The sequence below is a fragment of the Nicotiana sylvestris genome, chromosome 9 (genome assembly GCF_000393655.2).
Source record: "Nicotiana sylvestris chromosome 9, ASM39365v2, whole genome shotgun sequence".
In the NCBI taxonomy this organism is placed as follows: Eukaryota; Viridiplantae; Streptophyta; class Magnoliopsida; order Solanales; family Solanaceae; genus Nicotiana; species Nicotiana sylvestris.
This window is the reverse complement of record NC_091065.1, coordinates 104,692,113-104,719,089: the sequence shown is the minus strand read 5'-3', so window position 1 is coordinate 104,719,089 and position 26,977 is coordinate 104,692,113. Positions and strand designations below refer to the sequence as shown.

The 26,977-nt window shown below is 37.3% G+C and overlaps 5 protein-coding genes across 5 annotated transcripts; all 5 read left to right on the top strand.

Annotated features, from left to right (window-relative positions):
- The first annotated feature begins 261 nt into the window (after positions 1–261).
- On the top strand, positions 262–7,456 carry LOC104213082 (uncharacterized). The gene is made up of 3 exons (XM_009762497.2): positions 262–616; positions 4,834–5,136; positions 7,192–7,456. The coding sequence occupies exons 1-3, from the start codon at positions 459–461 to the stop codon at positions 7,247–7,249; spliced, it is 519 nt and encodes a 172-aa protein (XP_009760799.1). The 5' UTR covers positions 262–458; the 3' UTR covers positions 7,250–7,456.
- Positions 7,457–10,813: 3,357 nt separating this feature from the next.
- LOC104213081 (CST complex subunit STN1) lies at positions 10,814–11,551 on the top strand. Its single transcript, XM_009762495.2, has one exon. It carries the CDS (start codon positions 10,904–10,906, stop codon positions 11,396–11,398), a length of 495 nt encoding a protein of 164 aa, XP_009760797.1. The 5' UTR covers positions 10,814–10,903; the 3' UTR covers positions 11,399–11,551.
- Positions 11,552–18,233: 6,682 nt separating this feature from the next.
- On the top strand, positions 18,234–19,166 carry LOC138878001 (uncharacterized). The gene has a single exon (XM_070157653.1). It carries the CDS (start codon positions 18,234–18,236, stop codon positions 19,164–19,166), a length of 933 nt encoding a protein of 310 aa, XP_070013754.1.
- A 57-nt stretch (positions 19,167–19,223) lies between these two features.
- Positions 19,224–21,939, top strand: LOC138878000 (uncharacterized). The gene is made up of 5 exons (XM_070157652.1): positions 19,224–19,545; positions 20,273–20,334; positions 20,434–20,582; positions 20,712–20,891; positions 21,087–21,939. The coding sequence occupies exons 1-5, from the start codon at positions 19,224–19,226 to the stop codon at positions 21,937–21,939; spliced, it is 1,566 nt and encodes a 521-aa protein (XP_070013753.1).
- Positions 21,940–22,240: 301 nt separating this feature from the next.
- Positions 22,241–23,015, top strand: LOC138877999 (uncharacterized). Its single transcript, XM_070157651.1, has 3 exons — positions 22,241–22,421; positions 22,535–22,758; positions 22,983–23,015. The coding sequence occupies exons 1-3, from the start codon at positions 22,241–22,243 to the stop codon at positions 23,013–23,015; spliced, it is 438 nt and encodes a 145-aa protein (XP_070013752.1).
- The last annotated feature ends 3,962 nt before the right edge of the window (positions 23,016–26,977 follow it).

Below are 26,977 nucleotides of genomic sequence, written 5' to 3'. Positions count from 1 at the left end.
TGTAAAGAGAAATAGATGAATCTTGCCACTAATTAATGACCGATTCAATCTTTAGGGAACAAAAGAGATTTAATAATTCCAATATTTGATGCAAACCACGTTTAATCATCATACTAATTTTTGTAACCAAAAGAATAACTAGACTTTTACCACATAGCTAAGGATATCGAGAAACGTTTTCAAGAACTTTTTTTTTTTTTTTTTTTAGAAGAGCTCAGAAATTTTCTTTCAATAAAATGCTTATTTAAAAGTAGTACAAATAAGAAAATGTAATTAAAGAAGTTTTAACCATGAACCTTATTAACTAATCCAAATAATGTAATGTCTCTTGAAAAAAAATAATTTAAGCTGTTATAATTCCATGCTTCGATTCCATTCCCCAGTAAGGAATATAAAAGAGGGAACATATAGAGAGAGGAGTTTCCACTTTCCAGAACGAAAAAAAAGAAGAAATAAAGATGTCTTTGGTGGACTATGCATCGTCCGACGAAGAAGAAGAAGATCTTAAAGAAGATAAACAACTTCCCAAAGCGGAGGAACCCACCCCTTCTTCAGCCCCTTTAGATCCATTACCTACCAGAAACCAGAATCCCCATCTTCCTCAGCCGCAAAACCAGTAAGTAATCCCTTGCATTCAGTTCAATTTTCTATTTATAGGGTTTTGTTCTTTGTATTTCTTTGGCTAGTTTCGTCTTTCCTTATGTTTTCCTCAGTGTTCTTTGCACGAAAGAAAGCAATCCCTTTTTGAGATAATTTGTGGGTTTTAGTTATTTTTGCCTAATGGGTCATGATTTTTTTTTCTTTTTGTAGTTTTTTTTGGACTTAGACTGTGGGTTGACAATAAAGGAGGAGTCCATTATTTAGATGGTCATTCAACTATCCGAAATTATCTAGTAAAATTGACACCGGATGGAATAAGAAATCAATCTTGCTCAATCTAATAGGAATTGTGCTTGTGAACTTGTGCTCTTTAATCCTAATGAGCTACCATAAAGGAAAGACATATTAAGATAATGAAACATCTCTTAATTTAATGATTAATGAGAGAGCTGCCTATTTGCTTTAGGCCAAGGGGATGGGTAGGAGCAAGGATGATGGAAAAGGAAAAGAAGGAAGAACACGGGAAAGAAAATGGTTCTGGCTCTTCACTTATTGCATTCACACCCTGCTAATAGAACAGTGCCCTGTTTCTGCATTATCTGGAGCAAAGCTAATCCGAATATTGTCCCACACTGTCTCTTTGAGAGAGGGGAGAGTATGATACAAGGTGGGAAAAAATAATAAGCCTGCGGCAAATTTTCTGAATTTTTGCTTCCACATTTATGTGTCAAATATGCTTAGGAAGGCTGCTAGCATGGGATTTTTTTTGTTATTATTTTTCTTAATAAGTTGATAGCATAGGAATTGGTTAACATGATACTAGTAGATTTTAAAGTTTTGAACACCTAAGAGCACTTCGAAGGTATAGTTAAGTGTAGATTACTGTGTTAGAAAGAATGACTGGTGTTGGTTGAGAATATCCAAAGCGGATAATGGGGACTGGTCAATCCAATAGTGTCATGACCCTAACCCCGAACCCGGTCGTGATGGCGCCTCTCGTGAAGACAAGGCCAGCCAACCAACCCATTTCGCCTTCTCAGAATAGTTAATATTAATAAAACAGTTTTAGCATAATTAAATAACCACAGTCTAAACAAAAGTTTTCTTTATTAAGTGCGGAATACAACCCAAACACAGCCCAAACCGGGGTGTCACAAGTCACGAGCATCTATTAGAGTATAAATATAACTGCAAGGTCTGAAACATATAAAATAGGACTGATAAACAAAAGGAAGAAATGCGGTGCTGCGAACGCTGGCAGTCACCTCACTAAACTCCGATAACTTAGTCTTCGACCGTCTCAAAACCCGCTACCGGGTGAACCAATACCTGCATCTGCATACGAGGTGCAGAGAGTAAAGTGAGTACTCCAACTCAATGAGTAATAAAGGTAAATAATAACTGAGCAGTAAGAAATCACGTAAAACAAACCATCATGCTATATAGAGCAGTCTAAAACCCTTTGAGTAAAAGCAGTGAAACTGTGAAATCCTTGGAAAAACATCTTAGCTCAGCTTAAACCTCTTTTAAAAATGACTTTTGCAACGGTTGCTCAAATGAGTGCAAAACAAATAGTGCAGATAAGCACGAGAATCCGCCTCTCAGGCACAACACTCAATTAACAGATAATGCCAGGCAATCAGATAGACATCCCATGAAGTAGCACAAACAACAGATAATGGCAGACAAATGAAATAAAGTAGACACATAGAACAGTAACAGCATCGCTGCAGCGTGCAGCGCGATCCATATATCGCTGCGGCGTGCAGCCCGATCCATATATCTCGTTGACGGCGCTCACTGGGGGTGTGCAGACTCCGGGAGGGGCCCCTTACGGCCCAAGCACAATATCAATCCATCTCGTGACATCAAATCTAGGCCCGCGGCCTCATATAAATCACAAGCCACCTTGTGGCGTACATATCCCAGGCCTTCGGCCTTATAATCAATCAGTATCTCACTGCTGCGGCGTGCAGCCCGATCCAAAAGTATCCTCACAATACAGGGCCCTCAGCCTTACTCAGTCAAAAATCACATAAGCCCCTCGGGCAGCAATAAAACATGATGCTCAGCCCAAAATATTATTGAAAATATCATTTCAAGTGTTAAAGCGAAATAAACTTGGCTGAGTTTTGAAAACAGTGGAAAATACATGACTGAGTTCAAGTATAAAATCAAAACAGTGAGGAAATATCAACAACAGTCCCCAAAAGGTTCAAATAGCTGGCACGAAGCCCAAATATGGGTATTAGCCCAAAACATAATGATCGCTAGTTTCAGTCAAATACGCGGTAAAATCATCAATCGGGACGAACCAAGTCACAATCCCCAATAGTGCACGACCCCACGCCCGTCATCCAGCGTGTGTCTCACCTCAATATAGCACTACGATGTGCAATCCGGGGTTTCAAACCCTCAGGATATCATTTACAATCATTACTCACCTCGAACCGGCGAAATCTCTAGCTCGAGACGCCTTTGCCCCTCAAATCGGCCTACACGCGCGTCGAATCTATCCAAAATCAGAACGAATACATCACAATATGCTAAGGGAACAAAGCCCAAGCGAAAACAATCAATAACGGGCGCAAATCCCGAAATTACCAAACCCCGAGCCCCGGGCCCACTTCTCGAAACTCAGAAATTTTTACATCAACGGGTTCCTTATCCCTCCACGAGTTCATACATATCAAAAGTTCTCAAATCCGACCTCAAATGGTCCTTCAAATCCCAATTTAAAAGTTTCAAAATCCCAAGCCCTAGTTCTTCCATTTTTTGCTTAGTTTCCATAAATTTCTAGGTGGATTTCACAATAGATTCGAGTTTTAGGTTCAAAAATCTTACCTCCAAACGTTTCTCCTTGAACCCCTCTTCGATTTCCTTCAAAAAACTCTCAAAATGCTCAGCTATGGAGGAAAATGACTCAAAATCGCGGATGAAATAACTTAAAACATTCTGCCTAGGGGTTTTCGCATATGCGACCCCACCACCGCTCTGAAGCGGTACCGCTTCTGCGGTCATTTCTCCGCATCTGCGGAAATCACTCAACTGGCCAACAATCGCATCTGCGACCAAATCCCCGCATCTGAGACATCGCAGATGCGGCCCGCCTAACCGCTTCTGCGGTCTTTGCCCAGCAAGCGCATTTTCGCTTTTGCGACTAACCAACCGCACATGCGGAGACGCATCTGCGGTCCACAACCCGCAGATGCGGAAATAACAGAAGCAGCAAATCTGAAGCTGCAACAATTTCCAAATTCTCCGATAACCACCCGAAATCACCCTGAGGCCCCGGGACCTCAACCAAAAGCACGAACATGACCCAATACCTTATTCAAACTTGTTCCAATCATCAAAACACTTCAAACAACATCAAATCCATCAATTCACATCGAATTCAAGCCTAAGTTTTTTTTTCTAAAAACTTCCGAAATACGCTTTTGATCAAAAACCCAACCAAACCACGTCCGAATGACCTGAAATTTTGCACACACATCACAAATGACATAACGAAGCTACAACAACTCTCGAAATTCCATTCCGACCCTCGGATCGAAATCTCACCTATCAACCGGAGTTCGCCAAAATACTAACTTCGCCAATTCAAGCCTAATTCTACATCGGACCTCCAAAACCAATTTCGATCACGCTCCTAAGTCATAAATCACCCAACAAAGCTAACCAAATCATAAAAATTCCGATCCGAGCTCATATACAAATAAGTCAAATCTTTCAAATTTTAAGCTTTCAACTTAGACTGTTCTTTCAAATTCATACCGATTTCCGTGAAAACCAAAACCAACGATTTACATCAGTCATAATACATCACACGGGGCAAGTCATGCCCGAGAACTGGCGATCAAAGTGCAAAAGCTCAAAACGACCGGTCGGGTCGTTACAAATAGTGTGCCATAAAGCTTCTGTCTTCTATGTGGTTGCGTTATGCAGTCATTAGTAAATTTGCTTCGTTAGAAAGGGGAAAATATTCTGAAAATCCGACTCATGCAGCTCAACTCTACATTTTGGTATGCTACTGTTGATGAGTAGTCGAAGCATATGATCTTATTTCTTTAACTTTGATGTCTAGTGAAAACTATGGATGATATGCATTTAGCGGAGGAACTTTTGCTTTATACTCATATAACGATGAATTGCATGCTTATACTTTGGCAATGCTTAACTTGCAAATTTATCCTATGGCAATGCTTCAATTATATTTCGTTGCATATGCAGGAGGACTAGTTCGTCATTAAATAAAGAAGCATTACATTTGTCAAGCTCATCGGAGTCCTCTGAACTGAAACTTCCTGATGCATCAGTTCTCTTAAATTCACCCTCAATGCCAGTTGGATACATGACTGACCATTCTTCCCGAGTTGCAGCAGCCATGGCTGAAAATGCATCACGGAAGCGGGATAAAAATGTGTCTGCATCCACTTATCCACGCAGTAAGATTCCAAAAGGAACTTTGCCTCACATGAAGAATGTTCCTGAAACAGGAAGTGGTCTTCTGGTCCCACCTCAACTTGCTGGAAGGTCAGTTTGTTAATGAGATTTTGAGTCTCGTTGCATGCTCTGTATTAAGTTCGTCTATATATGGAAGTTGTATCATGTATCACTATCTGTTCTTTTTTCGTTCGGGCCTATATGGTGTTTTGCCTAATCCTCCTCAAGTTGAAGTCCAATTTTCTGGAAAGAAAGTTCTTTCTCTTGTATATAACAACGTTACTGGGCCGACTTCTATTCATTTCATTTCAACCATGTCAGTCGCAGAAATTCAACTTGTAAGGCTTGGGTTAATTATCATAAAGAAACATAATAATACTAATAACAATAATAATCTGGGATATTTAGATATGTCTTTCACGTCCCGTCAAGTGAGGTTCTCTTTTTTCCTTCTTTTATGTAATTATAAATGAAAAAAGGAAACTTTTCCTTCTTTTGTTTATTACCTTTACTTGTCAAGGCATTCAGGTTTTATGCCGATAATAAAGCAGGCATCACTAATTACTTCGTTTTATTAGCACCAAGAATAGTAGTTTTTGGTATCATGGTACAAAGTCTCTTCATCTGGCTTGAATTAGGAGAGCACTCCTCAATTCTTTTTATTTGGTAAGAAGGGAAAAACACCAATTCATCATAGCAACTAAATCCTTATGCAGGCTCGCTATAGGAGGTCTATTTTCTGCTATTGCCTTGTCCAACTTTTTCTTCTTGTGCCGAGGGTCTATTCGGAAACAGCCTCTCTACCTCCAGGGTAGGGGTAAGGTCTGTGTACACTACCCTCCCCCAGACCCCACTTGTGGGATTATATTGGGTTGTTGTTGCCTTGTCCAAATTTTAAAGAACGATTGGGAACACACGTGACACGAATAAGTTGTGTACTTTAGGATTATGATTTTCCATCAGGATAATAGACATGCATTGTGTAAGCAAGAAATGAAATCTCAGTACGTAGATTTGATTTACAGTTGTGAGAAATTCTAACAGCAGAAACAATTTCAGGTGGTAAACTTCTTTTGAAGCAGAAATCTAATCAAATGTTGCATGTGGTTTTGATTTTTCCAGCAACAACTGGAAGCATAACAAACAAATGCAGGGGGGAGTTAGGAGGGAGGGAGGAAGGGAGGGCCAATAGGTGGTCGTGGGGAAATTTATTGCACTGGTATAACTAGAGTAGAGTAGTGAAAAGAACAGAATAGCAGCACAGAACCATGGGGAAATATAGGTGGAAAAAAAATGGACTTAATGGAGGAAAAAGTAGCACAGAAGGAGACAAAATTAGCAAATGAGAGAAACGCAAACAGAAAAAGAAAAAGAAAAAGCAGAAGGGGAAAGAGTGTATGGAAGAGGAAGAGTACCCACCAAATTACGCTTCTGCATGGTCATGAGATTAGCCTGAAGAAAAATATGAGACTACGGCGGAGGACCCATTAAATTACTGGTAATGCACGTTTATAGATTAGACAGAAGGGGAAGGAGGAAATTATGGCAGATGACTGCTAATGGATGGTTATAGATTAGAGTAACTCTTAATATTCAACATTAATATCTCACTTGAGCCCAAAATTGATGAGTCATACAGTTGTTTCCATGATCAAAGTAGCATAGACTCGGGGTTGAATAAACATGGGGATTGGTGAGTTATAGGGGCGTGATGATGGGTAATTGCTTACAAAAGGTACCCTTTACCAATAAAAAAATTGCTTACATATGTTTTAGAGAGCATAGGAAGATGAAAATCAAGGGCGAAACAGTGAGGGAAATAAGCAAATAGAAGTGGAGAAAAATGAAATTTTTTGGAATTAGATGACATCATCAGTTTCCTTTGGCATCATGTCTTAAATTGGATTTGCACCACCATTTAAAGAAAGCCAAGTGCTCAAAATTTATCTTATAGCTGACCTATCAGATACAAACGCTAGTCTTTCTGATGCCACAGCTGTACAAAGTACTTGTGAGGTATATGACCTAATCATTCTTTTATAGAAGATTCCTAAAACCAACTAGGGAGCCATGTTTTAGATTTTGTGCTGGTAGCAGATGTTTTAGTTATGACAACTAATGGATGTTTTTAATTAACTTGTGCAGGAGCAACGTTGTTACAGAAGACATCAGCAAGCTGTTTGTGAAGAAGACGCCGTCTTAGTGGCACACTCCTATGACAGAAATTTCTGTTGGCCTGACTGTAGTTTTATTTCAGTAGATTCTGTATCAGACTCTCGTAAAAGATACATTAACTACTACATTGTTGTAGGATATCTGGTTATATTGATACTTTGATGGTTGTATTGGCTACAAGCAGTTTTGGTTGAGTTTGAAGTGATCAACTGCTTTTTGTATATAATTTCTGCAACCATATATTCTTGTAGTGTTGATTGGTTCTCGAAATGTGTTCTCGCACGACATCATGTTAAGGGGAGCATTTTATTGAATTGAATAATTGCCAGTTTCCAGGGGCATTCCACCCCGGTTTTCTTAGGATTTGTTGCTTGCATCCGTTCGGAGGCTGCCTGAATTTGTGTACAGGATCCAATGTTGCTATCTTTATATTGACTATTGAGTGGTGGCCACTAGGGAGCAAGAGGTCGAGGTCGAGGTGGGAGGACGAGGCAAGTAATAGACACCACTAAGGGTAGAATAAGCGGGCTCTGCTTTGTTCAGGATCTCAACACAACATTATGAACGGACACCGTTACGAAACATCAAGCGGTGTAACAGTAGCATAATCCATAATGATGCACAACTAAGCTTTGTGGTTTATCCCAAACCCGACGGACAGAACAGTAGTACCCCGTTCCCGTTGACAAGCAAAAAGCTAATTGTGGCATGATTAGCCAAGCAATAGAAATCACCTGAGGTGTCCAGTGTCAGATGTGTCAATTTTCCATAATTCAAAGACAGCAATTCATCCCATTTGACATCCCTACGTCCTATTACAGGTTTATGGTTTAGAGCTTAAAGTACGTACTAGCTTTTGGGAATCTCCAATTTTTGGGGGAAAAAATCAGAAATAGCCAGATTTACAATTGGTAATTGAAAAATGGCCACAAATTCAAAAATAGTTGAAATTTAACTACTTTTTAATGTAAAGATAAAATCTGAACAAAAGCACCCTAAAAAATCCGGAAAAATAATGTGCTTGAGTTCGAACTTTTTACATATGAGATTCCAGCATAATGTGCTGGAGTTCTAACATATTATGCTGTAAGTTTATAAGCACAACTCCATAATCCAGCATATTATGCTGGAACTTTCCATGTGCTGAAGTTCCAACATAGTATACTGGAAGTTTATACGCTGGAGCTCCATAATCTAGCATATTATGCTGGAACTTACTGTATTTAGCAAAATAATGGCTATTTTTCAATGACTTTGCAAATGCTAGCTATTTTTCAATTACCAGTCCTAAAACTGGCTAGCCCGTGCTATTTTCACCTAGTTTTCGCACAAAACTCGAATTTGGGCCAAACTATATAGGAGTATATATTTTTATGAGAAATTTTCATAAAGCACTATCTTTTAGTAGTAATTAGCCATCTATAGATACCATTTTCTATATTACGGATTATAGATACCTTTTCTGTGGTTATAAGATGTATTTGATGTATTTAAGTTATTGTATTCATGAATACAGTAGCAAAAATAGGCGTGAATCAGGGAAGTCCAGCTAATTAGTTGTTGATTCGACTGTATTCATCGCATAAAACATGGGATTACAGCTAGACAAATTACTGTATTCGACTGTATTCACGGCGTGAAACAAGGGATTACACTGTTTTTAAACGGAAAGTGTATCAATTAACATAATAGACTCCTAATATAACTCAACAAACTCAATTATAATACACAAAATTTGTATTTCCGGTTATAGAAAAGATTCTCAACTGAAAAATACCCCAAAACATAGCAATCTTCCGAGAAATTATATAATACATCTGAATACATAAATTATATTAATTAAAAAATATATGAATACATTCATGGCATATAGCGAGATAGTGAATACAATGAAATACATAGAAGACAGTGGGATACATTGAATACAATGAAATATACGGAATACAGCGAGATACATTGAATTACAATGAAAAAAAGACAATGAATACAATAAAATACATAAAAATACACCGTGATACGTTGAAAATATATTGAAATATAGTAACAGCAAATCAAGTTGATCAGCCCCAAACTCCGTCGTCTTTGCTCAAGAACAAACCCTAATTTCCGCCTTGTAGCCAAATAGTCCTTCCATCTTCAAAGATCTTGCAGAACACTAATTGAACCGGAACTTACAGAATATTTAATCGAAACTTAATTGGATTCTTGTCTAGTTATCCGCATGGACTGAAATCCAGGCATCAATGAAAGATAAATATGTGATGAAGTCAAGCATTGTAAACTTGGTGAACCTCAACAACAAATAATCACCAAAAATTTCGTGGATTTGCTTCGGCATGATTGGGTCTTCGGCTTAGGGTTTGTTGTTGCTGTACTGCTGGTCGCTGGATTTCGAAGGATTGATTAAAGTGAATCAAAGAGAAGATGCCGTTAAAAGGAGGAGGAGAGCGAAAATTTAATGGGATGAGAGAAGAGAATGAGATGTATCAAAGTAGAGAGAGAAAGAAAATAGTGTAACTGAATAGCATATTTAGTGGCTTAGGGCTAGGAGGTAACCAAAATTAAATATTTTGCTATAAACCTTAAAAAGTATCTATAGAATATAATTTTTTTAAATGGTATTTATTTAAAATAAATAAGGTGTTAACATTTGCTATAGGAGGTAAAAATTCCTATTTTTATTTAATGTGATATTATTTCTTTATTAATTCATTCAACTTTAAATTCTTATTTCTATTCTTAATGAGAAGCTTTTATAATCACACAAATATTATGTTGCATTTAAGACCACAAATTCAAAAGTCTATAATCATATAAATATTATGATATATTTAAGATCACGGATTTTAATAATTACTACTCCCTCCATTTCAATTTAGATGAGGTAATTTGACTCGGCACGTAGTTTAAGAAAGAAAGAAAAGAATTGTGAAACTTGTGGTCTTAAAAGCTTTGTGGGACCATGACATTTGTGTGGTTATAAAAGCTTCTCATTAAGAATAAAATAAGTAAAAAAAAGAGTTTAAAGTTGAATTATTTTATAATTTAGAAACTTGTCATTTATTTTGGAATAGACTAAAAAGGAAAATATCTCGTCTAATTTGAAACAGAGAGAATATTTTATTTCTTAAAATTGGTGTCGAGACAAATTGTTTCCATAAATTGGAACATATGTGCTTCTACTCCAGCCCTACCCCCCCCCCCCCCAAAAAAAAAAGAAGACAAAGAGCCCGTTTTGCTTAGCTGATTTAGAGTAGCTGATAAACATTAGATGCTGAAAGCACTTTTAAGTGCTGAAACTGATTTAAAAAATAAACAGTTATGTGTTTGGTTAAAAATGCTGAAATTAATAATAAGCAGCTGAAGAACTGGGTATACAAAGAGTTTTATTTTAAAAAGAAATATTTTAGGGATAAAATAGTAAACATTTTGGTCAAACCTAAAGTGCTGACAAGCTGAAATTTGATAAGTTGGGGAGACCAACTTATGTCTTTTAACTTATTTTTGGCTTATAAGCACTTTTAGTTTTACCAAATGCTTACATAAACCAAAAAATAGTTATAAACTAGTTTGACCAGCTTAGCCAAACAACCTCAAAGTCCGAAGAAAAAGGCTCTCTCCCTGGCACTTGTCACAGTGGAGGAGACGGCTCAGTAGAAACCCGTTGAGAAACACTCCATTAATGGATGCTCATCAGCTGCTCAACACACACGTCAAGCTCTTGGCCTTCGACTTCCTCACTCTAAAACCAATCCCCTACGACTCCGCCTCCTTTTCACGCAAGGGGACGCGGCTTTCGCGGGCAGAGACAGTGGGTGTCATCGTAAGCAGAGACTTCAAGCCCAATAGATTTCTCAAATTTGACATTGACGATGGCACAGGTTGCATATCATGTGTGCTGTGGCTCAACCAGGAGAGCTCGCGTCACTTCTCTCGCCGTAGCCCATCACATGTTCGACTAATTTCCCAAATGGCTGCTGATTTTGCTTCCCAAGTCCAGATTGGGGTTCTTGCTAGAGTTCGCGGGAGGATCACTAGCTTTAGAGGTAACCTTCAGATTACTGTTTCAGATGTTGTTATAGAGAGAGACCCCAACTCCCAGATTCTGCATTGGCTAGATTGTTTAAGGTTGGGTAGGAATTGTTATGACAAAGTTGCGGTTCCTCCTAAAGCCTGAATGATCATTACATCCTTGAACAGAAAATGTTAATGTAAAGTGTGTGAATATTCAAAATGTTGAAGCATATTATCTTTTATGAATATTATAATCTTCTAAAAAAATTATTGGAGGAGAGTGATAAAATGCTCTAGCCAAAGGCAATTGGATCGGTTTGTCTGCTAATATTATTACCCCTGGCCATTCATAGAATTACTATACCTTTCCAATGAGTCCATGATGGTGAAACGTTGTCCTGCCCTGCTATTGTATAAAGGGAAGAAACATCTTGGCCAAATACATCTACGCTCCCTAAATTTAGCACTACTTTTTTCTTTATTATACACTTTTGTCTTAGGTTCGACTTATTAAATACCTTACCTTCTCAAAAATGTGCCTATTAAACATGTATTTCTCACCCAAAGCATCGCATTTTCCTCCCAATATTGAGCTCGTATAGTCGCAAAATACGAAATTTCGCATGATAAAAATTAAAAGTTATGTTTAGATGGAAAAAAAAACAATAAGGATTATATATAATAATTCTCTTTTTCAAACTCTACTCTAGAACCCACAATGTATGATAATCATAGGAAGTTATATAATGATACAGTATCATCTTTTGCATCTTGTAAGATTTAGTTGTCACAACTTCTAGTTTTTACACAGGAACAGTTGAAAGAAGGTGAAAACAAGTATACTTTATGGTCTGACCTTATTATTTTACCATACTTTACTAGGTATTAAATAATAGACCATTAAATTTTAAATTTCAAAAGATAGACTTTTAAACTTTTATCATATGTAAGGCACATGACATTCGTGAAATCTAATTCCAAATAAAACCATGTGATTAAGATTGTATCAATATTCAAAGGTTTGAATATGCTATTACCTGAAATATATCTTCTCACAAGATCAAAAATTTATTTAGACTTGTATCACACTGCTATTGAAAGAAATATTCCAAATTGATTCTTTTTACAGAATAGGAATCTATATCATCTAGAGCAGTAGGAAGGTTAGACAAGTTCATCTTACATTCACGACTCGCAAAATATTAGTTTGGTTAACTAATGAAACAGTCCAAATTAAAACCAAACTATAAAAAAGGACAGCATAATTCTTTTTTAAAAAAAATAAAGAAGAAAAAGGAGGAGTTAATTTCACGAACTTTAATTATCTACTAAAACAGTAAAATAACTTAACTATTTTTGATACGACTTTACTGTTAGGAAAAAGGTCAATGACCATATGTGAAATTAACTTGAAAAGCAAAAAGGTGACAAGGCTTTTAATCTCCACCACAACCGCCACAACTACCACCATCACCACCGCAACCTCCACCACCGCAGCAACAACCTTGTGTAGCCATAACAGTTGCCTCAGCAGAAGCTCCTAAATCAATTGTAACTTCAGCACGCTTACGCTCATGATCAGTACTATCGTTCGCTGAAACGGCCGCTGCACCAGCAACTACAGCACCAGCTCCTGCTAAAACAACCATGTTTCCATCTCTTGTAGTTCTGTTTCGAGATTGAGCACTTCTTTGCTGCAAGTTCCTTCTATGGTATGGGCACAGTATACCCGGTATCAAGAAAAACAAGACAAGCACATACTATGATAATAACACTGGCTGTATCCATCGTCTTAAATGCAACCCTGAAATCGATTGAATAATTTTATCAGCGTCCTTTTAAAGGATCGGATCATGACATTTTCCACTTATATAATACGTAGAAGAAGTAAGCTTTTCAGATTTAATTTTCCTACGAGCTTTCGAAGAATTTGATTTCTTAGGTTGTTGGTTTGTTATTTCATGTTTGGCCTCTACTGACCTATTCCTTTCTCAGCTTTTCTTCTTTGCCTTTTTAATAGTTTATCCAAGAAGAACGGCAAGATGAAGCTTCTATGCCGTGGCGGATGTAGTGTATTTGGTTCACCCAAATCTAGTACTTTTGACACGGGAGATAGATATATATGTTATAATTAAACTTTGAATCCATTAAAGAATTTAACACTAAAATTCTTAAGATTGAACCTATCAATATTAAATTGTGAATGCGTCTATGCTTCTACATGATGCATGGCGATCAGCAAGCACCCTAGGGTATCCAAATATTTGAACCTTTCCTAGTTAAACATTCTTTAATTTCATATTGAAGACCAGCAAGCACCCGTAAATCGATTGCTTTTTTATAGGAAGTCCGGGAAGGAACTTCTCAAATTGGTTACTCCATGTGCTTTTTGGTAACTTTTTATAACTTCTTTTCCCTAAATCAGTTATTCCATATGTACTTGCTATAGCTTCTTACTTTTGGCTATCTGCCAGAGTATTTAGCAAGTCTGTTAATGTTCCTGGAATCAGAGGCGGACTCAGGATTTGAAAGCGGCGGGCATCACTTTCGAATAAAAATTTGAGCAAATGCTAGAGTAGGAGCCGAGCCCAGACATAGCATTAAAAGTTAAGTTGTCCCTCAAATATATACCTACTAGTTAATTAGTCCGTGCTTCGCGCGGTCAAATATTTTTTTTTTTAATTATTTGAATTTAATTGATAGTTGATATAGAAGAATAAGAAAATATTATAGTACCATAAATAAGAAACAAATGTATTCTCTTTGTCTAACCTGGTTTAAGAAAATATTATAGTACCATAAATAAGAAACAAATGTATTCTCTTTGTCTAATTTTACTTGTTTACTATACTAAAAAAAATATCTACTTTTACTTGTCCATTTTGATTTTTTGAGAAATCCAAGAGACATTCTACCATTTTACATCTATACCATAGATCAAGGGGTGTCTAATAAAATATTAATTAGGGGTAATATAGTAAAATACACTAAGGGAGTATTATATAAAACGTACATTCCCACAAAAAAAAAAGAGGTAACACACGCATGCATACACGTTTATTCCTCACTAAATAATCTATTCAATAAGTATAAAATTGTTATGTCTGTTTATGTTCTATTTCTAATTAAATATTGTTCATACTCCCTTCGTTCACTTTTATTATACTAAAAATACATTTTTACTTTTATTTGTCCACTATACTAAATCAAGAGAAAGACAATTTTTCTTTTCCTGTTTTACCCTTATCATTAACTACTCATTCTCCAAAACTTTTGAAGATGCTATCATTATTATGAGTAAACTTTATACAATACTTCATTTATTTTTTCTTAAAGGAGTATAAAGTCAAAAGTGGACAACTAAAAGTGAATGGAGAGAATAAATAATATTAATAATAATGGAATAAAATTAATTAAGCAAAGAAAAGGTAAAATTGTCTCTCTTTAATTAACATCTTCGGAGTAATTGTAAGTTTTTCTATACATTGAGTAAAATGTATAATCATTTTATAAGTTGCTCATAATAAAAGTGTCTACGTACACTCATATTTCTATTTTATTTTCATTTTTGTACAGAAAAAAGTTATGTAAGGGTATACTAAAAGATCTTGATGCATTAGATAATTATAAAGAAAAATATAAAGAAACTAATTGGATGAGATCTTCTAAAGAGGAAACGGTTCTGCAATTTTTTTCTTTTCTTTAAACATGTGCTAATTATTAGAGGGTAAGATGTAAACTCTTTTTTTTTTATTTCTCACCCAATATTCGGTACCCACATTGGAGCTCGACTAATCCGGATTCGCGTCAGAAAATCCCACATTAGAATAAAGCGCTCCCTAACATTGGGGTAAAGTGCTCCCTAACATTGGGGTAAGATGTAAACTTAAAATGGCAAGAGTTGCATGAAAAAGAAGAAGAAAGAGAGAACGGCAAACACTTTTTTCTTCAATATTTTATCATAACATTAAATACTAACTTTATGGTTATTGCTCTTTCCGTATATATGCATAATCATTAGTAGAAGAACAGCATAATATGAACACCCAAAGAAGCAACTGCAAAAAAAAGACAAATTTAACAAAAAGATATTATAAAAAGGAGAAGAAAATTTGAAGTCCTACACATACAAAATAATAAAATCAGAGTTTAAAGCATGAGAAACCTTCAAATCATATACAACTTTTGATCGTGTATATGGGCAACTTTGTTATCGATTTGCCTTCAGATGTTGGAGTCTTCATTATATGAAAAACTATCAAACACAAAAGAACAAAATTAATTAAAAACCCATCAATAAAGCAAAAATTTCTACGAAAGATCAAACCGAAAGGGAAAGTACAAAATTATTGTACCCATCAGTATTAGCAATGTGTTAACTCAATATACGTACACATCCTAATTTATAAACAGAAATTAAATAGCAAAAGTTAAAACGAAAGAATCAAACTGAAAGGGACAAAATAATGGAAGCAGACATACCACATTCAAAAATGTAAGAAAATGGAAAAATGTGAATGTTACGTTCTTCCAAGTTTTCTTCATAACAGTTCCTCTTCTTCCTTATTCTTTTTCAACTTTCTTTCCTATTTTTCTGATGGTGGCTTATAGGATTTATAGTTGATTGAAAAATTTGTGAGGCTTTTAAAGTTCTAACAAAAGGGAAACGGTTCTTTATTAATAAGGCATTTCAATCGGCTTTGAATAGGTGAAAACGATTGTTTTATTGAAACTGATCTTTACACATTGATTTATTTATGAGGAATTGATGTGTAATAGACGTGACTTTTCGGTCTTTTAGTATGGACCAAACATTACAGAGATGGTTTTTGGGTTTTTTAAAAATCAACATAAGGAGAAAATAACAAAAAATTGAGGAAAAAGATAAATACAAATTCTGGCTTTAGAGGCTGCCACATCACCTTTTTAATGTCTCTCAATTATATATATATATATAAGGATTATTTAAGATATATACATACATTTTTCACAAAATTACTAGGGGCCAGTGACCCCCTACCCTAAGGGTAGGTCTGTCTCTGCCTGGAATCGTACTCATGTTGGATATAAATACACAGCTTCAAGCGCAAATATCTCTGTATGTGTGCTTGTGATTATTATGTGTATTGATCTCGTATTTCTTTAGTGATTATAAACATACTAATAAATCTTTATCAGGGTACTAAAATGGAGAATTTGAAATATTATTTCTGGGGAGAGGAAGGAGCAAATTGATCCAGAGCAGAAGAAAGGCATTAGTTCACCTTAGCTTATTCTCGCGACTAATAAAATATTTCGGTGACTAATGAAACAGTCCAAAAGTAAAACATAAAAAGGAAGTACGTACTATAATTAGCATTAGAAAAAGAAAATAGAGAAGAAAACAAGGGTAGTTTCAGGAATGGTCATGGAGTTACATGGCATACGCATGCTTTTTATTTTGTACTAGTACCAGTACCTACGCGTTTGTATTGGGTAAAATTAAAGTTTGCATGTTGGAGGTGACGTGTCATGACACGTGGATTAGTCAAATAGTCAAAGAGTTATAACTAGCCAAGAGGCACGAGCAACAACAGATACGAGAGAAGGTGATGAAAGAGGCACAGACAGTTATTCAAATAGTTTGGCGCCCGTACCTATTTAAATTATTTAAAGCTCAAAGATCAAGAAGAATCAAGGAAATGAATCTGACGATGCATGAGAGTCCAAATTCAGTATTTAACATATATTAAATACCTAGTACATTAGAGAATTTGTATTTAATACATATGATTGAGTAACGTTTCTTTTATTGTCATTTATTGCTCATAATTGCCTTATTAAGACAAAGACAATAAACATATCTCCAAAAAAAACCATTATAAAAGGGAGAATGCTGAACATTTGTAAGGACAGAGAAGACTATTGGAATATACTGGTTTACTTTGCTTTCTTCTGCTCATCTTGTTATTGTTGAAAGACAATTTCTACATTCTTTCGATTATCAGTAACCCGTGTTCTTCTAAATTCTAGCTTTGACTAAAATTCTATTTTTTGGTTAAACAAATTGGTTCCGTTACCGGGAATCTGATAATCTATTTTCTTTTCACCTAACCTTCCTTGTTGCATCAACTATGTCGACTAACGATGTCAATACTCAAGGAAACCAAGAGAACCAACAAAGTTAGGGGGATCCACAAAATATCAACATTCAAGTTCCTGCTCCGTAAGACTCTCCACGACAATCTCGCGAGGGTTCTCCTGATGAATCTCAAACAAACGAGTATGCTCAATTTCAAAACATGGAGGCCGCTGATGAAGCTTTGCAGAAATTAATTACTGCTCAGGTCAATAGAGCCGTTGCGGCACTTGTTAACCAGTTACCTGTTGCAACACCTACACCTACTCCAAATAATAACACTATAGAAAACCCTCGTTCCGGGCTCGTTAACTCAGGCAGTGGTGGAACCCCCAATAACTCACAGGAGGGAGAACCAGGTAATGCAATTAATTCTAATTTGCAAACTTTAGTACTAACCTTGCAGAAACAGCTCAAGGAGCAAAGTGAACTCATAGAGCAGATACCTAGGGTGCCACCTATAATCAAGGGGGTAGACATGGATAGGTATTCATAACAACCCTGGAAGCCAAGTGCTGCTCCACTCCAAATCCCAAAAAAGTTCAAAATGCCTGATATTCCAAAGTATGATGGAATAACAGACCCACGAGACCACGTGACTGCCTTCACAACGGGTGTAAAGGGCAACGATTTGACTAAGCAGGAGATTGAATCGGTTCTAGTCAAGAAATTTGGTGAAACACTCACCAAAGGAGCACTAACATGATATTCTCTTCTACCTGAAAATTCTATAAATTCTTTTGCTGAGCTTGCAGATTCTTTCATCAAAGCACACTCGGGAGCTCAAAAAGTGGAAAAAAGAATGGAGGATATTTTCAAAATCAAGCAGGGAGATTCAGAATTGCTTAGAGAGTTCGTGGACAGATTTCAACGTGAAAGAATGACATTGCCGCGTGTACCTGACAACTGGGCAGCTATAACCTTTACAAGCAATTTGAATGAAAAAAGTTCGGAAGCTACAAGGAGGCTCAAGGAAAGTCTTCGTGAATTCCCAGCTACAACGTGGAATGATGTTTACAACAGGTATAGTACGAAGTTGAGGATTGAGGAAGATACTGTGCCACGATCTCAAAAAGAAGAAAATATACGTCCGGGACGGGCAAAGACCGACAAAAGGTCCGGTAAAAATAGGTACGAGCCTTATATGGGACCTGCGGGAAAAGACTCACGATCAAAACAGGACGACCAAAGGCACGATCGCAAACCAAGGAACAGAGAAGCAGGTTCCTCATCGAGATTCAGGAACGAGCGAAACCATTATGAGTCACGGGACGATGATAGAAGTTTAAAAGCGAGGTTTGGAGGTTACAACTTTAACGTCAGCACTTCTGAGTTCGTAGCCGTTTTGAGAAGTATGGGAGATAAGGTTCGATGGCCAAAGGAAATGAGGTCGAATCCAAACAGGCGCAACCCTGACCATTGGTGCGAGTTCCATAATGACCATGGACATAAAACAACAGATTGTAGATTTTTACAAAGTGAGGTTGATCATTTATTAAAACAAGGATATCTCACCGAGTTATTCAGTGAGAAAGGCAAGCAAGCTTATATGAAAAACAGGCAGGAGCCTCAAAAGCCCCCCTCTCCCAAAAAAACTGTTAATGTTATAAGTGAGGGTGAAGGCATCAATGGTGTATCATATACTGCAGCCAACAAAGTTTCCAAAGTAACTATTACCCAAGGGAAACGGGTGCGGCAGGTTCTAGAAGAAGACAATATTACATTCAATGATGCAGATGCTGACGACGTATTAACCCCTCATAACGATGCACTAGTAATATCTCTAATTGTTTTTGATACTAATGTGAAATGAGTTTTAATTGATCCAGGTAGTTCCGTGAACATTATTTTGCTAAGAGTATTACGTGAGATGCAAGTTGAAGAGAAGATAATACCAAAGGTGCATACTCTATCTGGATTTGATAATTCCAGTGTCGTCACAAAAGGAGAGGTAACACTCACCACATTTGCTGAAGGGATCGCGAAGGATACAAAGTTTCAAGTAGTAGAGATGGAAATGGCTTACAACATGATTCTTGGGAGACCGTGGATCCATGAAATGGATGCTGTTCCTTCAACCTTGCATCAGGTTATTAAGTTTCCTTCGCCATGGGGAATCTGTCAAATTCGTGGGGATCAACATACGTCCAGGGCTATCAACTCCGTTGCAGACACGAGCACGAGAAGTGAAGGTAAATAGCAATCACAGAAGGCAGTTGAGGACATCACAACGCAAACCTTAACTGAACAAGGACAGACAGATGTAGATTCAAGGCCTGACACTATACAAGAACCAGAAGAGAATGAAAATATCAAAACAACGATAGAGGAATTAGAGCCTGTCGTGTTATATGCTCAATGGCCTGATAAAAAAGTCTATGTTGGGTCTAATCTTGACCAAGGAATGAAAGGTAAATTAATTGAATTTTTTAAAATTAACATGGATTGCTTTGCTTGGTCCCATTCAGACATGACTAGAATTTCACCGGGGGTGATGACTCATAAACTAAATGAGGATCCATCATATCTTCCTGTGAAGCAAAAAAAGAGAAAGCATGGATCTTTCAAGAATCAGGTGATTCAAGAAGAAGTCCAAAAATTGTTAAAATTGGTTCCATTCGAGAGGTAAAGTACCCTAATTGGTTAGCTAACACTGTTGTGGTTCCAAAGAAAAATGGTAAGTGGCGGGTTTGTGTAGATTATACAGATCTTAACAAAGCCTGCCCTAAAGATTCTTTTCCGCTATCACACATAGATCAATTGACTGATGCAACTGCAGGTCACGAATTACTAAGTTTTCTAGATGCATATTCAGGGTATAATCAGATTAAAATGGACCCGGTAGATAAAACACTTCGTTCATAACAGACAGGGGGACTTACTGTTATAAAGTAATGCCCTTTGGTCTAAAAAATGCAGGGGCGACTTATCAGAGGTTAGTAACCAGAATGTTTCAGGAATATTTAGGAAAGACTATGGAGGTATATATAGATGATATGCTTGTTAAAACTCAATATTCAAAAGATCACATATCACACTTATCTGACACATTTTCAATTTTGCGTAAATTTAATATGAAGTTAAATCCCGAAAAATGTGCATTTGGCGTTACATCAGGTAAGTTTTTGGGTTTTCTCGTTTCTAACCGTGGAATTGAAGTGAATACTACACAGATTAAAGCCATTGAAGAAATCCCTGATATACTTTCAAACAAAAAAGAAGTTCAAAGGTTAACAGGGAGAATTGCGGCTTTGGGAAGATTCATATCAAAATCATCAGAAAAATGTTTTAAATTCTTCTTAGCTCTTAAGAAGCAGGATCATTTTGAATGTAATGAGTAATGTCAACAAGCACTTAGGAATTTGAAAACTTACTTATCAAATCCACCTTTGTTGGCAAAACCAAAAGCTGGAGAAAAGCTACTCATCTACCTCGCTGTTTCAGAAGTGACAGTAAGCTCTGTTTTGGTCCGGGAAGAGCAAGGTAAACAATCCCCTATCTATTACGTGAGTAAATCTTTGTTGGATGTGGATACAAGGTATCCTCAATTAGAAAAACTTGCCCTTGCATTGATCATGACATCTAGAAAGTTAAGACCTTATTTTCAGTGTCATCCTATCGTTGTGGTAACTACCTACCCTTTACGTAACATATTACACAAGCATGAGTTATCAGGTAGGTTAGCTAAGTGAGCAATAGAGTTAAGTGAATATGAAATTGCATATCAACCTAGAACTGCTGTAAAATCACAAGTATTAACGGATTTCGTGGCTGATTTTAGTTATGGAATACAGTTAGAAGCAGAGAAAGAATTGCAGGTGTTCAATGGGGCTAACCCAGGAACTTGGACTTTATTTACCGACGGCTCATCTAATGTGAGAGGGGCAGGTTTGGGAGTCGTATTGGTACCGCCTACGGGCGAAACCATTCTGCAAGCTATCAAATGTCATTCCATAACTAACAACGAGGTGGAATATGAAGCTATGATTGCAGGTTTTGAATTGGCACGGGAGCTTGGCATAAGGCAGATTATAATCAAAAGTGATTCACAACTCGTAGTTAATCAAATACTGGGGACTTATACAGCCAGGGAAGCAAGGATGCAACAATATTTGGAGAAAGTATGGGAGTTGATAAAACAATTTCAAGATTGGAAAATTAGACAAATACCCAGGGATGAAAATCTTGAAGCAGACGCCCTAGCTAATCTCGCATCTGCGGCCGACGTGACAAACGATGCAAATACCTCAGTGATACATTTATTTCATTCAGTTATTGATCCTGATGCTAATGAGGTAAATTTTAATAATTTAACTTGGGATTGGAAGAAAGAAATTATGGCTTTTTTGCAGTATGGTACTGTTCCTGATGACAAGAAAAAGGCTTGTGCGCTTCGAAGAAAAGCTGCTCGGTACTGCTTAAAACAAGGCAATTTGTATCGTAAAATGTTTGGTGGTCCATTAGCAAGATGTCTTGGACCTGCGCAAACAGAGTACGTAATGAGAGAAGTACATAAGGGTCATTGCGGGAATCACGCAGGTGGAAGATCACTGGTGAGAACCTTGATTAGGGCAGGTTACTACTAGCCCAAAATGGAAGAGGAGACATGAAGTTTCGTGGCTAAATGTGATAAATGCCAAAGGTACGGTAACAATATACACAGACCTGCGGAATTGTTACATCCGATCATTGCACCATGGCCATTTATGAAATGGGGGGATGGATATCGTGGGTCCATTACCGCAAGCAAAAGGACATGTAAAATTTTTACTTGTTCTCACTGATTATTTTACTAAATGGGTAGAGGCAGGTGCATTCAAACATGTGCGAGAAAAAGAAGTTAGAGATTTTATTTGGCGAAATATCATATGTCGATTCGGCGTGCCAATGGAGATCGTATGTGATAATGGCCCTCAATTTATTAGAGCTCAGATCACGGAATTTTTTCGAAGCTGGCAAATTAAAAGGATTACGTCAACACCATACCATCCAGTGGGTAATGGACATGCAGAGTCAACAAACAAGGTTATCATTAACAATTTGAAGAAGCGTTTACAAGAAGCAAAAGGTAACTGGCCTGAAGTATTACCTGGGGTTTATGGGCATATCGAACAACTACTAAAACAAGTACGAGCGAAACACCATTCTCTTTGGTTTACGGAGCCGAAGCCTTGATTCCAGTTGAGATAGGAGAGCCAAGCACACGGTTCATGGAGGCAACGGAGGAGTCTAACAGCGAAGAGATGCGGGTCAATCTTGATTTACTCGAGGAAAGAAGAGAAGCTGCATTAATAAGGATGGCAGCACAAAAGCAAGTCATTGAACGATATTACAACCAAAAAGCGCGCCTCAGATTCTTAAAAATTGGGGACTTCGTGCTTAAAAAGGTCTTTCAATCTACAAAGGTAACTAACTCAGGGAAGTTAAGTCCAACATGGGAAGGACCCTACAGAATTAGTGATGTTGCAGGAAAGGGAGCATATGAACTGGAGACAATGGATGGCAAAATACTGCCTTCACATTGGAATGCTGTTCATTTGAAGAGATACTATTTCTAAGGAAAACCCACGGTCAGGTATAACCATTTTACATTTCATTTTTGAATTATTAATTTTACTAACGATTTTAGATGGTAGGCAAAAAGCTAACCCGTACTAAATGATGAGTCACGACCTATAAGGCATACAGAGTAACCTAAAAATCTTGTCCTAGGGTTACAATTATTCTGATAGAAACGAAAACGGGTTATGCAGTCTTCATCTATAATCGTCCCTCCGAGTCCCGTACGTTTTTCCTTTTCAGGAAACGGACCAAGATGAGAGGAACAAACAAGTGCTCGAGGCTTCAATCTTCAACGCTCAAACACTTGGGGGACTACCTAATACACACAAACATATGTGTAAATCTCAAGCAAAGATTTGAAGAAAAAATCAAGTTAAGAAGAAACAAGTGCAGAGCAAAAGTTACAAAGATATGACATTCATAACACTCATCATAGTGTTCTTTCCCATTAAGATTATGGCATTTATCATAGTGTTTTTTCTCATGAGAACAACGATGTCACTTCTCAAACCTTGTACTAAAACGGGTTATAAGGAAAAACCTGGTGTGTATTATTTTTCTTTTGTAAGAATCTGTTACAAGAAAATCTGTTACAAGAAAAACAGTTACGAGAAAACTATAGATGTAATCCAAATACATGTAAAGTATTATTCAAAAAAACTTGTCAAAGTTCATAAATAAAAACCTGTCAAAGTTATTTCAAACAAAACATGTGTGTTCCTATTCTTTTCATCGTATTACAACACCATTATGACGTTGAGACGTCTTCTTCATTAAGTGTCGAAAATATAAAAGGACCCTCTTTTATAAAACTCATATTATTAAGTCATGAGATTAATCATAGAGCATTTTCAAAGGATAAAAATGCAAGCTATTCTTTAAGTCCTTAAAAATAAAAGGCAAGAATAGAACGAATAGAAGTAATAAAAACTTCTTAATCTATATTTAAAATCTAAAGACTAAGTATGAACCTAGTCATCAAAATTGTTTTATAGATGCCCCATAATAAGAACTGAGGACTTTTTCTTTCAAAAAACCCTTAAAAACAAACTAAGGGTTTGATCATTATCTTCCAAAAAGTAAAAAAAAAAAAAAAAAACTGGTCACTAGGAGGCAGGAGCATTAGAAGTAACGGTGCCAACATCAGAAGGAGCAGCCACAAGCACGGTGTCAACTTGACTTGAAACATCAGGATCGTTGAGGTGAGCAAGAGACACGGAAGCCTCACCTTTGGGAGCTTGATCCACGGTAGCTTCAACTTTAGGAACTTGAACCAAGGCTACATTAGTTTGAGGAGCTTCAACCACGGGAGCCTCAATTGCGGGAGATGGAAAGTCCAGTGGTTGTTGAGCCTTCTCAATAGTCTCCATGACTTTAGCCAATTCTAACTCTAAATTAAAATTCTCTTGGCTAGCCTCGGTTAAGGCATCACGGCGAGAGTTCAGAAAAGTCCAGCTTACCTCAACAACCATTTTATCCTCGAGAAGCTCGTAGTCTCTTTCCCAAATAGCAATTTCACTTTTGAGCTCTTCATTTTCAGCCAAGGTGGAATTGAAAGAGATTTAAAGAGCAGCATTGGAACTTTCCAAAGCACGGATTTTATCAGTAGAGGCCCTCAAGTCCATTTGAGTTTGGGTCAAGCTCTGTGCAAGATCTTTCTCATAAACCTCCTTTTGACTCAGGAGTGCCTTCAATTCTTTAATCTCCCCATTTGCCTTAGATAGCTGATCTGAGAAAGAAGATTCAAGGTATTCTTTGTCCCTCTCTGCTTGGCTTGAAGAAGCCTTGGCCACTGCCAATTCCAAAGTCAATGCACGCACCTGCTGCTCCAGGTTACTCCTATTCTCTTGCATATCTTCAATAGCGATTTGTGCACTATCAAATTGCCCTTTCCAATTAGCCGCTTCTAGTTGAGCTTCATGAGTCACTTTCTCGGCCTCAAGAATTGCTTTCTCAGAGTCACGGGCCACTTTCTCTAAAAGAGAAATTCTGCCCATCAACTCTGTACCAATGAGGTTGGCCTGAGAATAGTGAAGAAGGAAAGTAAGAATTCAAGAATAAAAAGAAAAAGAATTATTTTTAAATAAAGGAGGAAAATACCTTCAAAGTGGCATGAACAATGTTGTTCATCAAAGTCAAGCAGCTATGACTATTCATCTTCTCTTTTTCAATTGAGCCAATCAAAGGCTCGAGCCAAACGTCTGCCTGACCAGATTTTCTCAAAAGGCTGCTGTTGGCGGGAACTTCAATAGTCACGCTCCTCATGGTAGTAGTTCTGCTTGTAGAACCAACTTCAGTATGATGAACAATAGGAGGGGGAATAATCAAAGGAGGAGCTGGAGAAGAGGTGAGTGCAATAGAAGAAGGAACGGAAATAACAGGGGCCGGTAAAGAAAGAATCGCAGGCACGGGTGATGAAAAAGACGATAAAGGCACTTCATCTAAAACAGGCCCGAGGTCACCACTATCAAAACCACTAGCAAAAAGTTGGTCGGTAGATTCACGAGTATCTTGGGGGGTAACATCGTCATCAGAGACGAGATGAACATGCTCGGCAGAAGAGGCATGGGGAGAGACTTCAGCCTCATCATCAAACATAACACGTATTCTAGTCCTTGGCCTCTTTATCAAAGAGCCATCTTCATCTTCCTCCTCGGAATCTTCATCGATGGTCTTCCTCTTCACAAGTATGTCCTGAGCCCTCTTTAAAGTGAATTGAGCTCATGTAGAGGTTCGAGAGGCCGCAACAGCTTCAGCAGCAACGCCTCGAATTGAAAATCCTGACAAAAAGAAGGATGAAAATTAAGGTGATAAACAGAAGATTTTACATACGAGAAAATAAAAAACCCTTACCATGAGTTTTCACTTTCCAACCGTACTGATTGGAAATAGATTTCTAGGACCTGGCCTCCATAGGTGCGGCCTTCAATAATTTCTTTACCCAACCACGAAAGTTGGGAACTTTATCCACAACTCCCATGATTGCTACAAAGAGGAGAGGGAGAGAAAATTAAAAAAAAATTGTCAAAATTGAAAGAAAAAGGTACGAGAAGAATAAAAGACTTACGTGCAAAATTCCATTTCTCGGGAAAAGGAACGTTTTCTTCACCCACCAAACCAACAGTGGGGGCAACAACGAATCGATCATACCAACCACGATCCTTATCATCTTTTGGGCTTACCAAAACCCTTTTACTCCTGGCTACTAAAGTAAAAACACCGATGCGAAAGAGCCTGGGGGAGTAAAGATGAATTAGATGAGGGAAAGTAAAATCAACACCCGCCTTGTTTGATAAATGTCTTAAGCAAGCCACAAATCTCCAAACGAGCGGGCCGATTTGTGCTAAACAAACTTGAAAAAAAGGGCAAAATGTTGGAAAGGTTCTTGGAAAGGTTCAGAAATTTCAGAAATTTCTTCTATCAAAGGTTCTTGGAAAGGTTCAGAAATTTCTTTACCCTTAGAAAATGATTTCTGAGTAAAAGAACCTCTAATTCTAGAGGGAGTACTAGAACTAGAGGAAGGTATAGAAGAACCAGCAGAAGAACTGACGCCACGGGCAGATCCTAAACTACGGAGTCTGCCACCCCTACCCCTTCTATGTCTAACAGGGGCATTGGGGAAGTTATCCAAGATAGGAACTCTTCTAGGGTTAAGGTTTGAAGAAGACATGATGAAGAAGGTCGAATTAAGGAAGAAGTGAACAGTATTGAAAAGTAAAGTATTCGATAAAATTTTATGAAGAAGAGGACAAGAGAAAAAAGGTTATATTTATGTGAGAAAGCGACCGTCAAAGGCAAGAAGCGTAATGATGGAAAGCCTATAATAAAGACAACTAGCTCTTCGTGAATAGTGGAGCTATAAAGCCTTGAAAAAGGGCTGCAAAACTGCAGAACTGATGGGAGAATGACACGTGTATAGAGCATTTAATAGAAGAGACAATTGAAGCATCCATGTTGTCATAGCATTAATGATGACATAAATTCCCTTTTTAATGAAATCCACTTCCCAAATATTTAATTGATAAATAAATGAAAAGTGGGGGGACTATCTGTATTGGGTAA